The sequence below is a fragment of the Malus sylvestris genome, chromosome 10, assembly GCF_916048215.2.
Source record: "Malus sylvestris chromosome 10, drMalSylv7.2, whole genome shotgun sequence".
Lineage (NCBI taxonomy): Eukaryota > Viridiplantae > Streptophyta > Magnoliopsida > Rosales > Rosaceae > Malus > Malus sylvestris.
In genome coordinates, this window is record NC_062269.1 from 22,844,112 (window position 1) to 22,868,080 (window position 23,969).

Below are 23,969 nucleotides of genomic sequence, written 5' to 3' on the forward strand. Positions count from 1 at the left end.
AGCCAAATATTTGTTGAAGAATTTCATAAGTTTTCCTCCACTCCCTTGAATAAAACGAACCCTCTCCATCTCCTCTCATTGGCATACTTTTTTCAACCCCCACTCAATCCTCTTTTATTCCTCCTCTCTTTCTTCACTTTTATCTTTCCTTTCTTGCCTTGAGCTTTTCAACAAGGCCTCGCCGCGACACCTTCCCAACACAACAGTCTTCTAACGCAGCGCAGCCGCCTTGCCCAATGTCCGGTGTCATGGGGTGGAGCGCGTCCTGATATATCAGGCCCTTTGTACAAAGGGATCTCCATTTTTTTCAAAAAATAGGGATTCGGTGTGAGTTCCACTCCACATCGAATTTTAATGATCCGGATCGTTTATTTTGTAAGTCTCGATTCATAGATTATCTTTGTAAAAACTCAATTCAATCTGAAACCATTTGCCTATTTAATTTTTAAAATTTCATTGTTTCTTATATAACAAAGTATTTATTTATTTCTTTGAACTCAATTAGATGTCTTAAACATTTCCAATTTGGGTAAATTTTGCAAGAATAATCTATGAGATGCAACTTGAAAAATAGACCGGTATAAAGAGAAAATTGGTTTGACACATAAGAATACTTGAAATCGGATCAGCAATGCATATGCAAAACTTCTACATTGTATTTGGAGGTGGGATTGCGCTTTTAACCAAGAATCCTGCAGTATTGAATGGTAACGCGTACGCTGGAGGTACCTTAAATTCCTTCAAGTTTTGATATACCCCATTTTTCTGACCCAAAAACTAGAGCAATTTTCACTTTACATTAGATGGTCAAGTCGAATCTTTCAAAACACTTGCATTGTACATTCAATTTAGTCAAGACAAATCTAGTAACAGCACTTACAGCACCCATCCATTTAGTAAGGGAACGAAAACACTCGAAAATTCAACAAACGAGAGCAGCCATCGGTCTGCAAACCCGGGTATCTGTAAATTCACTTCTCACTGGCTGTAAAAATTTCAAAGTAACCTACACGTAATTCCCACCCATCACATCCTTTCTTCTTTCACACAAAGCCCCGATGATGATTCACTGAAGTACTCTCACATGAAAATTGGACCCAAAATTCAGAGGCCACCACCAACAGGGCGTACCGGCTACTTTTTTCTACATTTTCAGCACTGCATATTTTATCCTATCTGCTGTCCGGGAATTTAGCCTCGTAGGTCTGGGGCAACTGCACGAATGAACAGACATTTTCATAAATGAGAATACGAAGCAAAAGCAATAACATATATGGCCGCCAAAAATATGAAATTACCATGAACGTTGTCTCGATCATCTTTCCAGCAAACCACCTTCCGTGGAGAACATGTCGAGCATTTAAAGCAGCTTCTATAGTTTCAAATCGTAAGTACACGTGTCCAGCAGTATTCCTGCTTGTTAACAAGAATGTGAGACATATATTAGAGCGAAAGGGCCATATAAATAATGCAAACAAAACTTACTTGTCCACATATATATGCTTCAATTTCCCGTATTTTGAACACTCCTCCTGAACATCATCTTTGATGTCCAAGTCAAAGTCTGGTTCCGACTGCTCAAAAACAAAACCGAGACAAGAATTCAAAGAATGGTACGGAAGCAAATTTAAACAAGAATTAGAAAAATCTGTACTTATCAAAGGAATCAACCACCAACCTCAGCCGTGGGATCAAACATATTTTTCAACAGTAAACATTCGCTTGGAACACCAACTGTATCTACAGATGGAAGAGTAGCTGTCGGAATTTGAAGCCCTGCAATACCAAGTCCAGCAAAACCAGGAACAGAGGTAATGGGAGGAACAAGAGAAGAAATTCCTGGTGCAGCTCCCAGGATTGGTGCCATTGGTAAGGAAACACCAGCGCTATTGACAGCGGTTGTGCCTAAGGGACCAGTAATACTGCAAGCAAAGACAATGTAAGACTAATGAAAACAAATCAAAGTACACCAGCGTGCTAAAAAAAGACAAACCTTGATGCAGTTCCGCTACGGTCCAATTTCTGCATAAGCATTGCTCGAGAGCGGGCATTCAATGACTGTAAGATTATCAAAACAATTCAATTAGGTCAAGCAAAAAATTATGCAGTGCAGATACTCTTTAGTAATCTCGTTCTATTCTAAACTGCCCTTTGCTTTGTAGTGCTGATGTCAACAATCCCTTGAGAGGCAATGTAAAGCAATGAGGGAAAAAGTGCCGAAACCAGTAAAACATTAACATAACTCATGAATGGTGTGTTATTTTGAATTATCAAACACACACAGCCATCGGAAATGAGCAATATTACTTACCAAGCCACCGCCTTCATCGTCATCAAAATCACCAGCATTTGCTCCAAGATCTTGCATTCCAGCTTGGTCTGTAACAGCCGACACCTAAATAAAAATGAGGATTCCGGTAAGTGTACTTCCAAATAATATTTGTTTACATTAACTCATCCTTTTACAAAATTTGTATGTGAATGTAGTTAAGTACCAATGCAATGACTTTCTTTTGGAAAACTGAATCTAAAGCAACCGCCTAAGTGTCACTCTGATCCACCCAGTTCAAATTAAAATGATGGCAGTTAGACACATCACCACTACACATATTTTAAATCACAAAAGGATAAACACTTATGCACTCATTTCAGACAATAGTCACAATACTAATGGTATCATCAACAAGTGCTTGTACTTATCTAAAAAATTGCGTTCACCATTAATGTGAACATTATTTACATGCTACTCAGTGTGCACATTAAGAAAACACGAGCTCAGTGCTATCGCACAGTATGCCTGCTGAGTTTTCCTATTTCACAGTGATCACACTGTATAAGCATCACTAATTGGCCTGATGAACTAACATTCCAAGCACCACTCATACAACTAGAAGCATCAGAGGCAGGATGTCAAAGAACTAACAAACAGCCTAATTGACGAATTTGGAAAGAGTTCACGACGCAAGCATATCTTTTGGGGGAAAGAAGTACAATAACAATATGATAAAGCGTCATTACCTTAATTACACGACCTGCAATCTCCAATTGCCCATTCAAACTAAGAGCATTTCTAGCATCTTCAAGACGTGCAAACTGCATGCAAGCAACTGATTCAATGAGTTTGATTTATCCAATAAACTTGCAAGAAATCATATAAAGTATCTGATACGGACAGCTGGAAAGGAATTGGTGTGCTATGCTACAATAAGTAAAAGGGGAAAAAATAACTCAAATAAGACGGTTTTTATTTTTCCTTCCAGAGGGGGCTGGTTGGTTAAAAGCCAATTCTAATTTCCAACTCAAGCTATAATGAACCGGCATACAGACAGATATATTTATTTTTTTATCCACGGTTGGTTAAGATGCAATTTCTAGTGAAACAGACCTGCACAAATCCAAAACCTTTGCAATTGTTAGTTTCATCATGAGGCAACTGAACCAGTTCTACAGGACCAAATGCTCCAAAAACCTGTATAAATAACAAATATTAAAGATTGAAATACTCAACCGAGCCAAAATACAAAAAAGCAGCAATACTTCCAAAGAAAAACAGAACCGTGAACAAAAGTGCTCAGAAGAATTATCACCAAGAGCAAGCTCAATTATATAACATAATGAGATGTCAACATGAGAACCAAGTCACAAAACTACTCACCTGGCGGAGATCATCTTCTTTTATATTGGTATGGAGATTTCCAACATACAGCCTTCTAGCTCCACCAGAATATGGGCCTATCATCCCACCTGGTCCAGTGACAACAGATGTTGTTGACTGAACTAGATTCTTCTCAGCCTCTGATGGCTTCACCATCACTGGTTGACCAAGAAGAGGCTGACCAGAGAGTGCGATCGCCATAGGTACTGACATCGCATCATAAAACTCAATATACCTACAAACTAGACAACATTAGATCTTGAATGATTTAAACCTAACTGCCACATACAGAAACATGTAAGCTAGATTTTACTGCAAGTTCCAAACATAGTTCAAATACGGGGAGAGAAATGTCCTTTATATGATCATATGACCAGTCGGAATAACCTACACTATATGCATTGCATTTAGACAAAGGAGATCTGTATCACCGTAAATTTCCAATGGTGATGGTACAAAATTCTAACATTGTGAATGGTCTAATGAAGCCGCGTACTGAACGAGAAAATGAAAATAAGGAAAGTACGCCCATTGAGAAGGAAGAACTGGCAGCCATTCCAAAACCAAATTCCAACAGAGATCAATCGACTTTAAACAGGATAGTTTTATTTGCACCATAGAATGTAACCATAGCATCTTGTCAACAAACCAAATGACTTTAAACTCTCGCACCGTCTTAAACCCTACAGTGCCTAAATGTGTAATTCTATTCTTAAAGTGAACTTCTCTTAACGACCAAAGCTTTTACCACCAAGATAGAAGAAAACCTACCCAACTCCCTTCGAACGTCTTGAATTGCGATCCATAATAAGACGTACATCGCGGACCTGAAACACAAATCACAGCTATTAGATTAACAGTGATAGAAATACACTTACAACTACAGCCACAGCCAAAGAATGACATAAATAGAATATCAAATCATTATGGGTTTCCGGTTATCAGTTAAGTTGAAGCAAGGACTAAATCAACAGAAACTTCTTAATTGATACAAGTTAACGCTTTAAATCAAGTCCCTTTTAGCTATATAGTGTAGAAGCTTTATCATCTATGATTTGCTAAATGAACATGATATGGATAGACGTGAAATGAACAAACCTTTCCAGCCCTTGAGAAGAACTCATATACATCTCTTTCATCTGCCTTCAAACAAATCTGTCAAATTTGTTCACCAAAATGTTGTTGTTATGATATACGAACCTGGGAGATAGAAGTTCAAGATAACACAATAGAATGCATATACAAATGTATTTGCTATACCTGATAAGCAAATACTGTCCTTTGATCTCTCTCTGGATCAGACTCTGGTTCTGTCCCTTCTTCCTTTTTGTCTTTATGTCTTCTGCAGCACAGAAATGAGAAATTGACAAGACATTAATGAGTGGAGAACACGTCAAGAAAGAAGAACATGTAAAGATCAAACATAAAGTATCCTTGGATCCTGAAATAGAAAAAAAAATCCTTAATTGGCAGAGAAAACAACCTGAGTGATACCTAGAAAGGAATCTGTTATTTAATATATAATAAAAACCAATCTGTGGTACAATATGTCAATTGAGTGAAATTCGTATATTTGGTGTTAATTGCTAAGCAGGTAATGCATGCAATCCAACTTCAAAAAATGGATTAACAGATCGGTACCTTCTATACACAATATAATGTTAAATGAAACAGCACCATCAAGTTGTATGGATGGCGGTACCAAAGGACCTAGTTGCAATTATTTGGAAACTGTTAGAAGCTATTATTCCAGAGAGAGAATCACAAACACACAGAACAAAGTAATAACCTATAAACTGAAATCACATTCTAAATCTATTTGCAGTCACACCCAAAACGTCACTTTAAAATGATGCAATTTTTATAAATGTGACTCTCAAAGAGAGCTCAAGAAATACCCAAAGGTGAGGCCTGTAAGATGAGCAATCTGCATAAGTTTCTCAAAAGAGGGAATAAAAGCTTGTACGTGAGTATAATTTTTTGTACATATACAGGCACATTGGGTAAAATAATAGCAGGTATCTAAGCTTGCAAAGCTACAAAAGTCCTCTCCGGAGCCAATGATCACAAAAAGAAGAAAAAAAAAACTTCCAAAGGTAGCAAAGGTCAGCCTAAACCCTAAAGACAAGCAATCAAACACGTGAAAATAAGTATACATATACACACTAAAAAAATGACAGCCAATCTTGTAACCACTGAAAACTGAATTTCCCATAAGCACCAGAAGATGAGATACTTCTCTAAGCAAAGCCCATCTCTCCCCCTACCAGCATTTCTGCAACAGAATAAATATAATTAAGCAACGGAGTTCAGAAGGAGACGATAACGAAAAGCATTACATGACATCACCACTGTGGTCAAATTCTCCAACATTGAACCCTCAATCTTGCATTGCAAGCTTCTAAATAGAGTCCAGAAAGTTTAGAAGAAACACTTAAGACCCATGACCTGAGCTGTGCCTGGCCCAATTGCCAGAAAGACCATCTGATGATTGCTCTAGCATATCTGCGAGTTCCCAGAATCTAGTGTTCAATATTCAGAATTTCTAAGGTTGTTAAATATAAGTAACTTATGAAGCTAAGTATGACAAACTGAGAATATTCATTTAAACAATAGCATGAACCCACTTATCCAAGCTGGAAAATGCTTGGGAGGAAAGAAATAACAATCTAGGGCACAGAAAAGGTGATTATATGTTCAAGATGGATACAGTTCCACATCCAGCACAGAACCCATGTGAGACTAGGCTGAATAAAAACAAAAGGCAAGCAACTTAATAATAGAGCAATCAGAGACTACAAATAAGTACACAACTGGTTCACTGTCAAGTGAGTTGACCACTTAGCAAAAAGAAAGAAAGTTAGTTACCAAAATGCACCCGGACATAACTTTTTTCAGCAGACAACGTCTCCATTAACTTCAAATGTTCCTATAATGAACAGGATTCTCTTTTTGCAGATAAATTTCTCCCCAAGGTTCTTACCAACACTATAAATGCAAAGCAGCTCACCAGCTTCAGTTTTAGAACATCAAAAACGAAAAACTTGAATGAACTTCAATCTAGAAAATCATATTTAGCAATTTGGATCAGTTTGGCCTGAAGCCCTAATACTAATTCCTGGGTTTGTGATGACACAGAGACACCACAAAGAGCAAATATAGCATATAATACACAAACACAACCATCCTAACCATCAGCCCTTTTCCGAAATTGTCACATTGATACTTAAGTGCACAGAGCGAGCAACTAGATGGTTACCCCAACAACCAAAAATGCTCCCATTATAAATGGCATGTACAAATGAGAGAAAAGGGAAGAGAGAAAAATACAGATGCCTGTCACAGGTCTTGACACCCATGTAATCCACAAAAGTGTCATTTGTGGACAACAGCCCGTTTGAACTTGTCGCATACAAATATGCATACATAAAAAAGAAGAAAAAAGAGCAAACTAGAAGATATTGACGCCACAAAAAGGTATGGTAGACACTAGTAACAAAAAGTGCACCAACAAAATTCTGACAAAGGATTCTCACTAAATGCCTCTTTGGCCTCGAAAACAGATTTTCACAAAATTTTTCCACCATAACTTTTTGAAGCGTGCTTGGTCCATGATCCTAATTTCAACAAATTGAGAAAAGAGACAGCTCACATTGTTCCAAGACATTTCAGAGGTCCAAAATTAGCACCAAACATACTTAGACCAATTCAAATGGTTGGGTAAAACTCAAAACTCAGCCACTTGCGGAAATACCAACAACTACCTTTTTTATCGCATGATGTCCAACCAATGGTCCAGATTCAATTTTTTTTATATCAAATTTATAAATACATTAAATCCAATGGTTGAGGTCGAATATGAGCAAATGCAACAGTAAAATATAACAACCCAAAAGTAAATCCAACGGCTAAAACAATTAAAAAAATTATTTAAATCAAAATTCACCCGAACACTCTATAAACACCTATGTATTTGTTCAAACACCCACACAAAATTCACTTTCGTCAAACATCTTCCTTTTTTTTTTCTTTCTACCCACCTAAGTATTTGTGTTTACAAATGGGTAGGTTGTGTGGTTTTTCATGTTCTTTCATTTGGTGCATATGTGTAAGAATGAGGTAGGTTTAGTGATTTTTCATTTATTATTGGAATTTAAATATTTTTATGTGAAAATGTTCATAAAAGTAAATTAGGATAATCTACATAAACTTTATTTTAAAAAAAGTTACCAAAAAAAAATTTGGCTAAAATCATTCTTTAATAATTTCGCACTAAAATTTTAGGCCAAAACCATTGGAGGAAAAAATTTGTTTCGGGTTTAAAAAATTAGGTATTAACCCTAACCATTGGAGTTGGTCTTAGAGGTGCATTATTCTTTGAAGCATGTTATACTCTTTGATCCTCAAGTAAAAGCATAATATACTCTTGGACTGCTAATACTACCATCCTTTAGATCCCTGATTCATAAATAGAAAAGCACTAATGCATTACCAAGAGCAATCCCTTCAAAATGCATATCTAAAAAAGGGACTGCGTTGTGTCTCTCATAGGAACTATTGTCTAAATCAGCTGGGAATGGAAGGAGAGCACCATCCAACATTTTATAAATAGGCCCACATATCCTCTCCCAAAATAAGGCGCATTATTATGAGAAACAATATCATTCCTCCATGCGATTAATAGCACTAATGGTAATAAGCTCATGCAATGACTTTGCCAGTTGCCATCAATAATTTCCATTGCTACAAAGGATGGTGGTCATCCAAAAATAAATTCTATAGTCTGACAAAGAATTTAACTGCCACAAAGCTAAACTATATGAATCGAAAGAATACCTGTTTTCTTTTTCCCGCTCCCTCAAATCCCTCTCCTTATCTCTTTCTTTATGCTCCACCTCCCGGCTCCTTTCTCTTTCATCCCGATCACTTCGATGCCTTTCTGAATGGCTCATGCTTCGACGTGGTGGCTCTTTATCCTTCTCCCGGTCCCTGTCACCCTCGCGGTCACGTTCTCTCCTGTCTCTATCACGATCGGGATCCCGCTCTTTGTCTCTTTCCCTGTTTCTCTCCTTACCATTTCTTTCCTCCCTTTCTCTGTCTTCCCTACCTCTATGATCCCGGCTACTCCTGTGGCGATCCTTTTCTCTGTCTCTGGACTGTGAGCGGTGACGAGAAGATCCCCTCTCTCTGTGCCTATCATTACCACGTTCACGGGACTCATCTCCAGATTTTGAACGCTTTGAGTGACGCTCCTCATCGTGACCCTTCTCGTCACCTTTATGCCTTGAACTTCGGCTGCGACCTTTCTCTCCAGATTTTGAAGCTTCCTCACCACCATTCACAGTTTCTTTTGATTTCGGGGGTTCAGGATTTTCAACTGTTTTCTCTAAATAATCATACTCATCAAAATCCATCAGACCTCTCGTCTAATCAGAATGTAGCACAAATAACCTCACAGGTAAACCTCAGTTCTGGCGATATCTGCAACAATCGACAATAAAAAATCAATGAGCAGAACAAAGAGCTTCTAAGCACTAAGCCTGCACGTAGCCGAAAGTAACCAAATTTAAACATTTTAAACTCTATAGTTTCTGTACTTTGCACAAACCGAATAACCCAATATAAAATAAAATTCTAAAACATATCCCCAATAAACTGAGTTCTCATGGAACTATAATTTATCAAACGTCCAGATTTATAACACCTAACAACTTAAGTAACCAAAACCTTTATCTTTACCAGATTTCAAATAAAGTACCAATCACAACACTCAAAAAGCAGATTAAAACAAAATTAAAGCAACTAATTACAGTCAAATTATCTGCCTTTTGAACCAACAGTGGCAAAACCGCAGCAAAACCTGTACCAACAGTCCACTTTCTCCTTTTACCATCTCCCGAACCCAAACCCTAAATAAATCAATAAACAAACATGGTGTTAGAGTGTTACTGCGAGCTCGAAATCTTTACCTCCAGTGGAGCTACGAGTAGAAGAAACAGCAAGAAGAAGGAGAAGAAGAAGTAAGAGGAGAATTGCAGTTGCAGAGCCGCAGACGCCGACGCGGACGAAGGAAGAGCTGTGTGACTGTGTCTCTGTGTGGTTTTGAATTGAGAAGTGAGAGGATTTGGTCCGAGCTTGATTTTGAGAGGGTGTCTCGCTCGGGCTAACTGTGAATCTGTGAATCCGTGATGTGTAAATGGGGGCCCGGGTCTCATTAGGTTGCTTTCGTTTTAACCGGGTTCGGAGCCTTGAATACAGCGTGGATTAGCATAGGGCCCAATGAACTTTTCAATTTTTATATGGGTTTGATTTGAATTGGACACGGCTCGGTTTGATTGGTTTATTGGTCAAACAAACCGCTGCACGGATTGTAGTAGGTTGAACACGGTTCGGTCGGATTGGTGTTTACTGGTCAAACCCACCGCTGCACAAACGTCTGAAGCTAAAAAAACTTACTACGTTGAGATGGACTGAGACAATCTTTTACCACTTTCTCCACTGAAAAGCTTCATCGGCTTGTATAGACATCTTCCCCTCCGTTACAAGGGAATTCGAATCTTGCTCCCTCCTATGTATGTAGTTCCTAAGGCCATCTCCAAACGATGGCTGGCCAAAGGGCTCTGTGAACACAGAAAATTCCTGAATCGAAAGAGACAAGAACGACGTGCACAAACAAATATTTGTATTTTGATGATTTTTTGTTACAATCTCTCTCTATTTTGACCCTCTGATTCGATCTCCGTAAGGTGTTGATTTGTGGATGTTTCGTTGATCCAAGGGCCGTCGAGGCTTGATCTTGGATGAACTGTTGGAAGTTTCTTCAAGGGGCCGTGGGCTTGATCTTTGAAGGTGGATTTGAGCGGATCTTCAAGGAGCCGTTGGGGCTTGATCTTGAGGATGAGTGTTTCTTCAAGGGCCGTTGAGGCTTGATCTTGAATAACGGTGATGAGCGGATCTTCAAGGGCTTTTGGGCTTGATCTTGAAGAACAGTGATGAACGGATTTTCAAGGGCTTTTGGGCTTGATCTTGAAGGTGGATTTGATCCAAGGGCCGTCGGGGCTTGATCTTGGAAGAACGATGAACGAAGAACGAAGAACACTCTCTTCAAGGGCCGTCGGGGCTTGATCTTGAATTGGTGGATGATTGTTGATCCAAAGGGGCCGTTTGGGCTTGATCTTGGATGAATGATGAACGAAGAACGAAGAAGGCTTTCTTCAAGAGCTGTTGGGGCTTGATCTTGAAGGTGGATGATTGTTGATCCAAGGGCCGTCGGGGCTTGATCTTGGAAGAACGATGAACGAAGAACGAAGAAGGCTTTCTTCAAGGGCCGTTGGGGCTTGATCTTGAAGGTGGATGATTGTTGATCCAAGGGCCGTCGGGGCTTGATCTTGGAAGAACGATGAACGAAGAACGAAGAAGGCTTTCTTGATTCTTCGAGAACCTGGATGCTTGAGAGCTTCGGAGTTTCAGAGCTTCAAGGTGTAATATGAATTGGTTCCCCTAAATGAATGAATTAGCCTTCTATTTATAGAAATTTCAAGGCCTAATTTTGAATATAATATTCCAGATGAAATAAGTCGTTTCTGCCAGGTGTTGACACGTGTCCTGTTTGATGACTTTTCCAACTTATTTTGATTTTTTGTTTAGACACACGTTACGTGTAAAATTTATGTAATACATGAGCGTTGAAACTTTGATTTATCGGTCAACATTTATTTACCGAAATTTCGATGTCTACAAATGCCCCCACTTCAAGACGCGTTATATACATGTGCTTGTCGCGTGTAGGAGATGCGTTTTGAAGTCCCTTAATGTAGATGTCAATCCAAGGGCCATCGAAGCTTGATCTTGAATTGGGTTGGAGATTTCTTCAAGGGCCGTCAAGGCTTGATCTTGAATTTGTTTGGAATTTCTTCAAGGGCCGTTTGAGGCTTGTTCTTGAACTTTTGTTTGAAATTTCTTCAAGGGTCGTCGAGGCTTGATCTTGAAGGTTGAAATTGGACCACAAAGAGCTTCATGTGGTAGATAATCTTTGGCTTTAGTAGTGGATGAATCGGCACGTATTTGTTTTTGTGATTTGTTGACTTTCCACAGCTTTGATCTTGAACTGGGTTGGAGGATTTTCTGGATTCCTCCAATTGTTGATTTTCCATAGCTTATTCTTGAACTAGGTTTTGATTCAAGAGTGGTAGACACTTGATCTTGAATCGGACTTGTGATTTCCTCAAGGGTCGTCGAGGCTTGATCTTGAATTTGGCTGGAAACTTCTTCAAATGCCGTTGAGGCTTGATTCTTGAAGGTTGACTCGAACACATGACAAGCAGGCACGAGGTGAAGGTGACGACTTGTTGCTCTGTTCAATCTTTCTAATTCACACCTGAGCAGTTTGGTCAACAGTATGATTTTCAAGATTGATGGGCTCTTTTTCCAGTTGGTGACTTGATCTTTAAGGATTTGATTCAAGGGTGGTGAAACAGCACATGCAGTCCACAACGCCTAGTAAGTCGACCCAAGAATTTGAGGGTCAAAATGAGTTCACCGTCCAGAGTGATTGCAACCCTGATGATATGAGATACTTTTGATTTTGAAGAAGTAGGGGATGAATCAGCACGTGCTTTGTTGCACTTGTCTCCACATGCTTCAAGGTATCATTTTCATTTCCTTTATCTGTTCCTCAGGCAGATGTGGCATCTTCTCGAGTTCCTCATCTCAAACTCCTTCTGCTGAGTTGACTGTGCAGGCTGCATTCTTCTCTGCTTGTTTCTTCTGCACGTTGTCTCCACATGCTGCAAGGTATCATTTTCACTTGCCTTATCTGTTCTTCAGGCAGATTTGGCAGCTTCTTTGGAAGTACAGCAGCAGTGGGAGACGAGTACTCGAGAGCAGTGCTAAGTAGGCAATCAGGGAAGGGTTCCAAGCAGTCGGTTCCTTACCCGAGTTTGAGTGGAGGTTCCGGCATATTGTTTTCTTTATCCTTGTCTTTGTAGGTAAGAACAAGGACAAAGGAAATGACAGGGAAAAAGCATGATATGAGATACTCTTGCTTTCTACCCTGGTGATATGAGATACTTTTGCTTTGGAGTCATTTGCTTGCAGAGGTACCCCAAGGAATAAGGAACAATGAGTGACTCGAGAGGCTTCTTTGGGAAGGCATTCTCGGAGATGAAGAAAGGTTCTCAGAGATGAAGGAAGGTTCTGTATGTCTGCCTTGTTATGGAGGGTGAATGTGGACAGTTATAGGAAGTTTTTTTTTTAATACCTGTAGAGGTACTATTCTTTCACTCGTGTCGGCAACCATTGAGTGATTGATCAGTATGGCTTCACGTGTTTTCTTCTTCAACAGAAATCTTCGATAAATTGTCCGTAATTTCCGCCAAGCTGAGTGTGCATGTGACAGGTGTTGACGAGGCTGAAAAAGACTGACGCCTCTTCGATATCTGGGATCGGCGCTTCGACAAATTGCCCGTGATTTCCGCAAAGCTGAGTTTGCGCGTGACGGGTGCTGATGAGGCTGAAAAAGACTGGCGCCTCTTCGATATCTGGGATTGGCGCTTTAACAAATTGCCCGTGATTTCCGCAAAGCTGAGTTTGCGCGTGACGGGTGCTAACGCGTCTGGAAAAGCAAGACGCGTCTGGAAAAGCAAGATGCTTCTCCGATTTCTGAGCTTGCCTCCTCGATTTTTGAATTGGCCTCTTCGAATTCTGAGCTCGCTTCTTCAATCTCTGAAATCCCGTCGAGTGTTGATTTTTATAGAGGCACACAGTTCGTTTCAAAGCACACTTGAATTTTTTTTTTGCTTGTAGAAAACTCCATTCGTGCACTTCTAAGATCTTGATTTTGTCCGACTTCTTATTTCTTCAACACTTTTGAAAATGTCTGGACCATTCGACCGTCGTTTTGATTTGAACCTTGGTGAAGAGGCAGCCCCGCCTTCTCTAGATAACATATGGCGCCCATCCTTCATATCCCCTACTTGTCCTCTTACCGTTGGGGATTCGATGATGAAGAATGATATGACCGCTGCGGTGGTGGCCCGGAACCTTGTCACTCCCAAAGATAACAGACTACTTTCTAAGCGGTCTGATGAGTTGGCTGTTAAGGATTCTCTGGCTCTCAATGTGCAGTGTGCAGGTTCTGTGTCTAATATGGCCCAACGCCTATTTGCTCGAACCCGTCAAGTTGAATCATTGGCGACTGAGGTGATGAGTCTCAAACAGGAGATTAGAGGGCTTAAGCATGAGAATAAACAGTTGCACAAGCTCGCACATAACTATGCTACAACCATGAAGATGAAGATTAGCCAGATGCAATAATCTGACGGTCAGATTTTACTTGATCATAAGAGGTTTGTGGGTTTGTTCCAACAGCATTTGCCTTCGTCTTCTGGGGCTGTACCGCGTAATGAAGCTCCAAATGATCAACCTTCGGTGCCTTCTCCTTCTGGGGTTCCGCCGAGTGATGATACTCTGAATAATCACCCTCTGGTGCCTCTCCGATATGGGGCTCCGCTGAGTACTGAGGCGCCACCTGATCAATGAAGGCTTTTGTTTGTTTGCACTTTTTTTTTTTGGCATGTAAATGTTCCGTCTGTAATTTTTCCAGAGAAATCAATGAAATGGACTTTATTTCTCTCAATGCATTTGTTTTTTTTTTCTTCATGTGGTGCAATCCGCAACATCCCTTTTTTTTATTTTTAATTTATTTTTTTATATATTTTTTTTTTTATTTTTTATATTTTTTTTTTTTTCTTTTCAGATGGTGCAATCCGCACCATCCCCCCTTTTTTTATTATTATTTTTTTCTTTTCAATGGTGCAATCCGCACCATCCCTTTTTTTTATTATTTATTTTTTTATATTTTATATATATATTTCTTATATTATTTTATTATATCTTTTTTTTTTCTTTTCAGATGGTGCAATCCGCACCATCACCTTCTTTTTTTTATTTATTTGTTTTTTATTTATATATATATTTTTTATATAATTTTTTATTATATATTTTTTTCTTTTCAAATGGTGCAATCCGTACCATCCCCCCTTTTTTTTTTAATTATTTTTTATTATTATTTTTTTTTCCTTTTCAATGGTGCAATCCGCACCATCCCCCTTTTTTTTAACTTATTATTTATTTATTTTTTTTAATTATATATATATATATTTTATATGTTATTTTATTATATATATATTTTTTTCTTTTCAGATGGTGCAATCCGCACCATCCCCCCCTTTTTTTTTTTTTTTTTTAATTTTTTCTTTTCAGATGGTGCAATCCGCACCATCCCCCCCTTTTTTTAAATTTATTTATTATTTATTATTTTATTATTTTATATTTTTATATTTTTTCTTTTTAGATGGTGCAATCCGCAACATCTCTTTCTTTTTTTTTTTTTTTTTTTTTTTTTTAAATCATCACCCTTTTTTTTTTTTTCTATAAATACCCCCATATGTTGCTTGGCAATGGGCAGAAGATTGAGCAGAGGGAGGATGCAGACGGACGAAGAACTGCAGTAGAGGCTTCATGACCGGCTAGTCGTTTGACGACGGTTATTGAAGTTCTTCGTCGATTTTGATCATGGTGGCCAGAATGCACTGCTGTTTGCTGCTTGGAGCTTGTTCCAGTACGTCACTTTTACCTTGTGGGGTTGTGCAAAAGACTGCAACGGGGATTTGCTTTGTAGTGCTTTTTGTTACAACTTTCCTCGGAGGTGACGTCGCCGTGCACACCGACCATGTCGCCTGCCAACTCATTCCTTTAAAGAAATAAAGTATTCGTATTTTGAATTTGCTCTTTATTCTTCAAAGCGTTTTTGATGTGACTGTACTTGAAGTTTTGAAGTTTCAAGTTGCCTACATACCCTTCCAAAGAAGAGATCAAGTCATAACGTAGTTCAAATGGGTGATGGATTGCTTTTGGTGGTTTTGATGATGATTTTGATGATGATTTCGCCGTACACAGTTTATGCTCTTGCGGGCCAGGAGCGTTGGTGTTGCCTTTTATGCTCGTGCAGACCAGGAGCTTTGGTGCCATTTGCAGTTTCAGCTCGTACAGGCAATGAGTGTTTGGTGTTGCCTTTTATGCTCGTGCAGACTAGGAGCTTTGTGCCATGCAATTTAGGCTCATGCAAGCAAGGAGCCTCGTGTCCTACAGTTTAGGCTCGTGCGGACAAGGAGCTTTGGTTCGTGCAGTTTAGGCTCGTGCGAACAAGGAGCATTAGGTGTTGCCTTTTATGCTCGTGCAGACCAAGAGCTTTATGCCATGCAGTTTAGACTCGTGCGGGCGAGGAGAATTTATGAATTTTGTCAAGCAATTTTGGAGAGGCGTTCCTCACAATCTTCATAGCAAGGAGCCTTGACCGAGTGATTGAAGAAGTCTTCGGGAAAGAAATCGCGCATTGTGATGGCAACAGACGATCTTTGTGTCGCAATTTCATCATCCTCAACACTTTCACGTTGCTTTGAAGGTTGACAAGAGCTGTTTTGCCCCCTTTCCGATTGGCGGACATGTGGAGGAGACGTATGCTTCTTGTGCAATTTCTTAGGAGTGACTTAAGTCCATCATTCAACTTTGTTTGTCTTGGAGGATGCCCCCGGAGGTTGAGGTAAAAACTTTGAGTAGGAAGAGCCAGAAGTGATGGTGGTATAGTTTGACTTCACCACATCGTCAAGATCTAGCTCGATGATTCCTTTCTTAGCCAGCTTCATGATGAGATCTTTCAGCACGAAGCACTTTTCTGTCGGATGACTGATGAAGCGGTGGAATTTATAGTACCTTGGACTGTCGGTGCGATTCATCTCTTCTGGCCGTCTGCACTCAGGCAAGCCGATCACCTTCTTTTCCAGCAAGTCTTCTAACATGGCAACCACATCAGAGTCGGGGAATGGATAAGTTTTCTCCTCAAGCTCCTTCAAAGTGCGTCTACGTATCTCTTGATCACGAAAGGCTTCGGCTTGAATCGTCTTGCCTCGTGTAGGGATTTTGACGGGAGCTGTGTTGACTGTCATTGCTTCCTTGGTGGATTTCCCCGTAACCTTCTCCACCTTTGTCTCAAGAACTTTGTCGTTCTTGTAGTCGGCGATTGGTTCCTTATTTCCATGATGGGCCATGCTCAACTCCATGTCATGAAGGATGTATTGCAAACCCCATTGCATGCCTTGGATGCACATCTCGATTGAAGAGGTTTCCGAGAGCCTGTCTTTACAGTCGAGGCTTAGAGTGCGCCATCTGTTGATGTAGTCAATGACTGGCTCGTCCTTCCACTGCTTTGTGCTCGTCAGTTCTAGCATACTCACAGTGCGGCGGGTGTTGTAGAAGCGGTTGAGGAATTCCCGCTCCAATTGCTCCCAGCTGTTGATGGACTGAGGCTCTAGGTCCGTGTACCACTCAAAGGCGTTTCCTTTCAGCGAGCGCACAAACTGCTTGGCGAGGTAGTCCCCTTCGGTCCCTGCGTTGTTGCAAGTTTCAACAAAATGGGCAACGTGCTGTTTCGGGTTTCCCTTTCCATCGAATTGCATGAACTTTGGCGGTTGATAACCCCTCGGCATCCTTAAGGCATCAATCTTCTTTGAATACGGCTTCGAGTACAACCCGGAGGTATTTGAGCTCCATTCGTACTGTGCCTTGATGGTGTTGGTGATCATCTCTTGCAGCTGCTGGATAGAAAGAGATCCCATGAGTGCCGCTACTTGGTCTGGCTCCGGCTTCACATCGATTCTCTCCACCGTAGGCTCATCTTCTGGGTTAGGGTTCTCACCGTCCTGTGGCTCCAATCGGCTGACGAGTGCAACGATTTGCAAGTCTTTTTCTTCCACAATCCGTGTTAGTCTTGCGATCGCTTCATTCATTTGAGCAGTTGTTCTTCGATGGAGGTAACGCCGATGGTCATGACTTGTGCAACCAATAGACGTGACTTTCCTTTAGACATCCATGATGCTGACGAAGAACGTCGTTGGCTGCTTTGGGATGTCATCTTGTGTGCCTCAGCAGCATGCTTCGGTGCCCCCAACGAGGTCAGGTTGATGACAGACTCACACCTTTGATGCTCCATTTGCTCTTTTAGCGGTACCAACTTTGAAGTGGCATGTTGAGGAACGGTTGTGGCTCCAATGGATTGTCCATTTGCAGCAGAAGTGCTTAGGATCCTTCCCTCAGTGGTTGGGAGAACGACTTGTCCCTTGCTTGATGCCATTGACTTTGAGGTGTGTTTGGATTCCTTGAACGGAGAAAGAGATGAGAGGTAGAGATGGCCCCACTAGGCATGCCAAATTTGTGAACACGGAAAATTCCTGAAACGAAAGAGACAAGAACGACGTGCACAAACAAATATTTGTATTTTGATGATTTTGGGTTACAATCTCTCTCTATTTTGACCCTCTGATTCGATCTCCGTAAGGTGTTGATTTGTGGATGTTTCGTTGATCCAAGGGCCGTCGAGGCTTGATCTTGGATGAACTGTTGGAAGTTTCTTCAAGGGGCCGTGGGCTTGATCTTTGAAGGTGGATTTGAGCGGATCTTCAAGGAGCCGTTGGGGCTTGATGTTAAGGATGAGTGTTTCTTCAAGGGGTCGTGGGCTTGATCTTTGAAGGTGGATTTGAGCGGATCTTCAAGGAGCCGTTGAGGCTTGATCTTGAGGATGAGTGTTTCTTCAAGGGTCGTTGAGGCTTGATCTTGAATAACGGTGATGAGCGGATCTTCAAGGGCTTTTGGGCTTGATCTTGAAGAACAGTGATGAACGGATCTTCAAGGGCTTTTGGGCTTGATCTTGAAGGTGGATTTGATCTAAGGGCCGTCGGGGCTTGATCTTGGAAGAACGATGAACGAAGAACACTCTCTTCAAGGGCCGTCGGGGCTTGATCTTGAATTGGTGGATGATTGTTGATCCAAAGGGGCCGTTTGGGCTTGATCTTGGATGAATGATGAACGAAGAACGAAGAAGGCTTTCTTCAAGGGCCGTTGGGGCTTGATCTTGAAGGTGGATGATTGTTGATCCAAGGGCCGTCGGGGCTTGATCTTGGAAGAACGATGAACGAAGAACGAAGAACGAAGAAGGCTTTCTTCAAGGGCCGTTGGGGCTTGATCTTGAAGGTGGATGATTGTTGATCCAAGGGCCGTCGGGGCTTGATCTTGGAAGAACGATGAACGAAGAACGAAGAAGGCTTTCTTGATTCTTCGGGAACCTGGATGCTTGAGAGCTTCGGAGTTTCAGAGCTTCAAGGTGTAATATGAATTGGTTCCCCTAAATGAATGAATTAGCCTTCTATTTATAGAAATTTCCAAGGCCTAATTTTGAATATAATATTCCAGATGAAATAAGTCATTTCTGCCAGGTGTTGACACGTGTCCTGTTTGATGACTTTTCCAACTTATTTTGATTTTTTGTTTAGACACACGCTACGTGTAAAATTTATGTAATACATGAGCGTTGAAACTTTGATTTATCGGTCAACATTTATTTACCGAAATTTCGATGTCTACAGGCTCTTTTTAGCCCTCTGGCTCTCCAAGATCCTCCAAAATATTAATATTTTAATGAACAATACATGACCATATTTGCTTCCATCTCTAACCGAGGATCAGAGGGCCAGAGGGCTCGTTTTAGCCCTGTCACAAAAAACCGTCTCCAATCGAGGGTCATAGGGCCAAACATAATTTATTATTTAAAAACTACAACAACTTAAATTTAAAACAACAACAACTTAAATTTAAAAATTACAAATTAAATTTGAAAACAACATTAACTTAAATTTAAAAATTTTTGTGAGAAATGGTGAATGAATGGTTTAGGTATTGATAGGAAAAAAAATAGAATTTTTGAGAATTAAAAAAAAAGGCCCAAAAAACCTAAAAAAAAGAAAATTGAATCCAACGGTAACTGGTGACAGCTAGCGGTTGGATTCAAAATTCTTTTTAAGAATTCTTGTCGGTTATAACCGACAGGAATACATTTATATTCGGTTATAATCGACAAGATTAAGCGGTTTTCTGGCTAGCCCCGGGCTGGCTGGCTGCTTGTAGCCAGCCCTCCAGTCCTCCAACCCTCTCCGATTCTGTGGGGCCCTCTTAGATTCCACAGCCCTATTAGATTTCACAGCCCTCTAGCCTAGCCCTCGGTTGGAGATGGTTTTCGAATTATTTTCGGCCCTCTAGATCTTTCGGTTGGAGATGGCCTAACTTCCTGGGGCCGAAAGGGAAAACAATCTTCATGAACTTAATTTAAGTGTTTGTTTTTCCTTTTGGTTTGTAACTTATTTTATTTTGGAACTTTGGTTTGTAACTTATGTTTTTGCTTTTGGGTTTGTACTTAACTTATTTTATTTTTGTTGCATTGATGCTGAATGTTGAATTTAAGTAGTTTGATAGTAGAATATATAGAAATATAAGTATGAAATTAAGTAGTCTGGAACTTTGGAACATCAATTTTAACTAATATGAATTAATTATATTTCAAGAACAATTGGTATTTCAATTAGGGCTATGAAAGTTTAAATTGGTATGAAGTAAATGCCTCAAAATTCTATTGATATGAAATTGGGCTAACAAAATTTCAGGTCAAAACTTAAATTTCAGCTCAAAAGCCCAATATTTAAAGTTTCAGCTCAAAAACCCAAAATCATAATTCAATCTTGGTCCGTCCGGAAATACTGAAATTCAGGAATATCGAAATTTCGATTCGGGATCGGTCTTAGGATTCCCATCTCGAAAATGATCAGTTCGGGGTTCAAAATTCAGAATCACGATTTCGATTTGATATCCCATACCGACCAACCCTAAGTCTAGCCATGTTCTTCTAGGAGACCACGATTTCGATTCCAGAGCGAGAGCAAAGGCCATGGCCCCTCGAAGTCCTACTCAATCCCATAATTCATTATAAATATCATGAGTCAATAAATTCAGAAAGATCAGCAAGTTCGTGCGCTTCTACCACAATACCAAGATGCTTTCTGGTGTTTTAAAGGTATCTGTCTGTGTACAGGTCGAACTAAGTTGACCAAACCACAAACACAAAGCCTTTTCCAAGTTCTTTGTATTAAAATCACCTTTTAGTACGTCAAAAATTCCCCAAGAATCTTCTGTTTTCTTCGTTGTATCTGATTCGCCGAAAACAGTTCCTTCGATTCCTCCACAAAATTTATATAAAAAGCTCTTCACTTTGATTCTTTCTTGAGGAAATTCAAATTAGGTGTCCATAAAGACGTTTAACTTCTAAGATGTTAGTGCGTGATTCAAATGGTGAAGCAGTAAACTCCAGTCCAGTTTAATGAGCAGTGAAAGCTGCAGCAGCTTCAGCCACCTCTCGTGCCATCACCACTGCCTCCGACCTCGCAGCCAAGACATTATGCCTCAAGCCTCATGCTCCCTAAAAATTAAAATTGAGTGTTATAATATTTTTAAAAAGTGGGGTGTATGTAGATAACGTGAGTTGTGAGGTATTACGGGAAAATAAGTAAGGTGTATTAAGATAATTTTTAATTAAAAAAACAAATGTGAGATGTACTAAGTATGTGAGATTTATTTAATAATATGTTGGTGTTATTATAATAAGCCTAGTAATCGCTCTTACCTTTTCTTCTTCCAAATTGGTGAACTTGCACAAAAACAATTACTGTTTAAAGTGAAAAGTAAGGACAATTTTTATTGCTCTTACCCTCCAATTGTCATTACCCTCCACCAACATGTGAAGATGCTCTTTAACGCTTCAAATAATCGTCGAACACTCATCCTTCATTTTATCGACAAGAATCGATTTTACTGATTCAGATTCCAGTTGCAGTTTATTGACATACAAAAGATTAATGAATATGAAACCTTTCATACAAGCTTTTTCACAAGCATGACAGCGAAAGAAATGAAAATAAAGATTAATTAAATAAATAAACAAACATGTAAGACCAAAAGCATTGCATAAACTGCCTACTTTATGAATTATATAGATTATCATCTCAAAAATTCGTTTGGCAAACCCACCAGGCACAACATCTAAATTTTTAAGGGGTAGATAATTCTCTGGTCATCTCAAAATAATGGTTAATACAATGACTAATTATTTTTACAACCATACAAATAATAACATATTTCTTAAATAATCATCACTTCATCAGATATAAATATTATGCCTGCATCCTAGTTTGGCTTAGGTATCTTGTTTGGGGTATCACTTGAGCTTTCTTTACTGAAGATCCCGAATCCTCGCTGTCCAACATTGTCCATACCTGTGCTTGGTCTTTGGCTACTATCAGATCTTAAACCACGCAAGTTTGAATTTGATGGGAGAGTTTCTAATACACCTTGTCTAGCGGGAGCATCACCTTTCGGATTGCTAAATATCCCAAAACCAAGTCCTGGAGTACGGGGAGCACTTGGACTTGATAGTTCTTGCTTGGGGATATCATTAGGAGGAGGATTCGAGTTTCTAAATAGAGATGCATTCGTCTGAGCTTGCCTGGGTTCTCTCACCGGTGAGAAGGGTGGCGTCGAGGTTCCTATTCTATGATATGAAGTGTGGGGCTCTCTCATTCCCAGGCCCCTATTATCCATGCCTCTTGTTGGTGAGAAGGGCAAGTCCGTTGGTGTCCTTGTTCTTTGAGAAGCATGGGGCTCTCTCATTCCCAGGCCCCTATTATCCATTCTTCTTGTTGGCAAGTAAGGATTCCTCAACTCATTATTTCCGTATTTATTTTGAGTCTCACAAAAAGACTCTTGAGAGGGCAGTGGAGCTATGTGCGCTCTTGTAGGTGTGCATTCAACATGTCTGGATCACTAATATCTGACTGAGAGGAGGCTCTTCGTGGCACAGTCGGAATATCAACTTGTGAAGTAACACCACTTGCATCATCACTACCATTCTTTTGAGCATCAGGGCTAGTTTTTTCAACAGCCTTTGTTTTTTTTTTTGCACCGCCCTTCTTTGATGGACCAAACTTCACATGCCTGACCATTAAAAATGCCTCTTTTCCTTTTCCTAGTGTTGGCTCACATTCGATGAGAGCTACATCTTCTATCTGCAAATGGTCGATTAACTCAGAGTGGGAGAAATAGGAAGGCCAACAGTAATGAATACAAAACAATGACAAAAGAGTATCTGGCAATACCACGAGAAAACAATTCTCCCAAGTCCTTATTCTCAGCATCCAAGGCAGTACACTGTTTCAGATCCATAAAACATAATCAGGTAAATATTAGTTAATTCTAGTAACTTTAACTTAAGGATGTTGTGATAAATCCATGTTCAACAGATGTATTTAGCAAGACAACACAACTTATCCCATGAATCTACAAGGTGTTCGGTTAGACAAGCATACATATGAACAAGGTGCAGTAATAAATAAAATTAGAGAAATAAATCTGTTTTTCAATGGAATAAGCAAAATATCTGGAAATTGATCTTATCAAGAAATTAACATGTAACAGTACTATGTTCTAGGTCAGCTCTTTTTGGGGGTCAACTTCTAGGGTTCGCTTGCATGCAACTTTTGGCACTTTTTAAAAATGTCAAATTGTTATCAAAGTTCCTATAAACTCTTTCAAAAGCTCGTTGTGTGATAATAATGTCTAGATTTTAAACAAAACAATTTCCCTCCTGCATTCATAGTTGACTATTTTAGGAGTCAATTTTAAGTGAACAAGCTCTGTAGTTCTCTATTTCTGCAATGCATTTTTGAGGAAAACCTGAATAAACCAATAAGCAAAATCTACTATAGCAAGCATGAAATTTGGAAAAAATTGCATATTCATCTCCCCCAATGCCAAAGTCTCACTTTAACTCCTCCATTAAAGAGAGTGGTGCATATAGAATCATCATGACATTGTTTTTCTTTATAACCCTTGATCTCTGAAATTTCGTTTGAACCGGAGCATTGAGAAAATTATGCAAATTTAGTTTTACCTTTACATAAATCTTACCTTGATCTTAGGCAGCACTAACAGATCACATGTGGTCACCGACAAGTCCACACAAGTCATGCAAAATCTTAAGAATATTTAATTTCAAGTTCTAAAAGTTAGAGAAAGTTGTGACATACAATTATTTGGATTTGAACTTTTAAGTGATGCAAAGTTTCAGAAGAATGTGCAAAAGGTAATTGAATATCGGTCTTCCTACAAATAGGCAGCACTAACATTGCTACATTGATACTAAAGTATTATCAGAATATTCATCAAGAGACGAAAAAATAAAGCGTAGAATGAAGAAAAACCAGAAATGGTCCAGCCAGCGAGATGACATGCATACCCACTGTATATTATATATCCCAAGTATAGCAACGAACACCAAGACATATAAAGTATTATAAAGAGAAATATTTAGCTCTTAGTTTAA

The 23,969-nt window shown here is 39.6% G+C and overlaps 1 protein-coding gene and 1 pseudogene across 2 annotated transcripts; both read right to left on the reverse strand.

The window, feature by feature from the left end:
• Positions 1–778: 778 nt before the first annotated feature.
• LOC126586600 (uncharacterized) lies at positions 779–9,839 on the reverse strand. Of its 2 annotated transcripts, none has more exons than XM_050251507.1 (14): positions 9,625–9,839; positions 8,492–9,136; positions 4,916–4,997; positions 4,754–4,810; positions 4,427–4,482; positions 3,656–3,890; positions 3,386–3,469; positions 3,019–3,093; positions 2,312–2,395; positions 1,994–2,058; positions 1,679–1,922; positions 1,486–1,574; positions 1,299–1,413; positions 779–1,214 (listed from the first exon to the last, which is right to left on the reverse strand). In XM_050251507.1, exons 2-14 carry the CDS (start codon positions 9,067–9,069, stop codon positions 1,173–1,175), a joined length of 1,806 nt encoding a protein of 601 aa, XP_050107464.1. In that variant the 5' UTR covers positions 9,070–9,136; positions 9,625–9,839; the 3' UTR covers positions 779–1,172. The 2 variants fall into 2 exon arrangements, with proteins under 2 accessions (XP_050107464.1, XP_050107465.1); XM_050251508.1 differs by lacking the exon at positions 9,625–9,839 and adding an exon at positions 9,466–9,611.
• An 11,768-nt stretch (positions 9,840–21,607) lies between these two features.
• The window catches only part of LOC126584324 (translation initiation factor IF3-1, mitochondrial-like), a 30,995-nt pseudogene continuing 28,633 nt past the window's right edge, over positions 21,608–23,969 (reverse strand).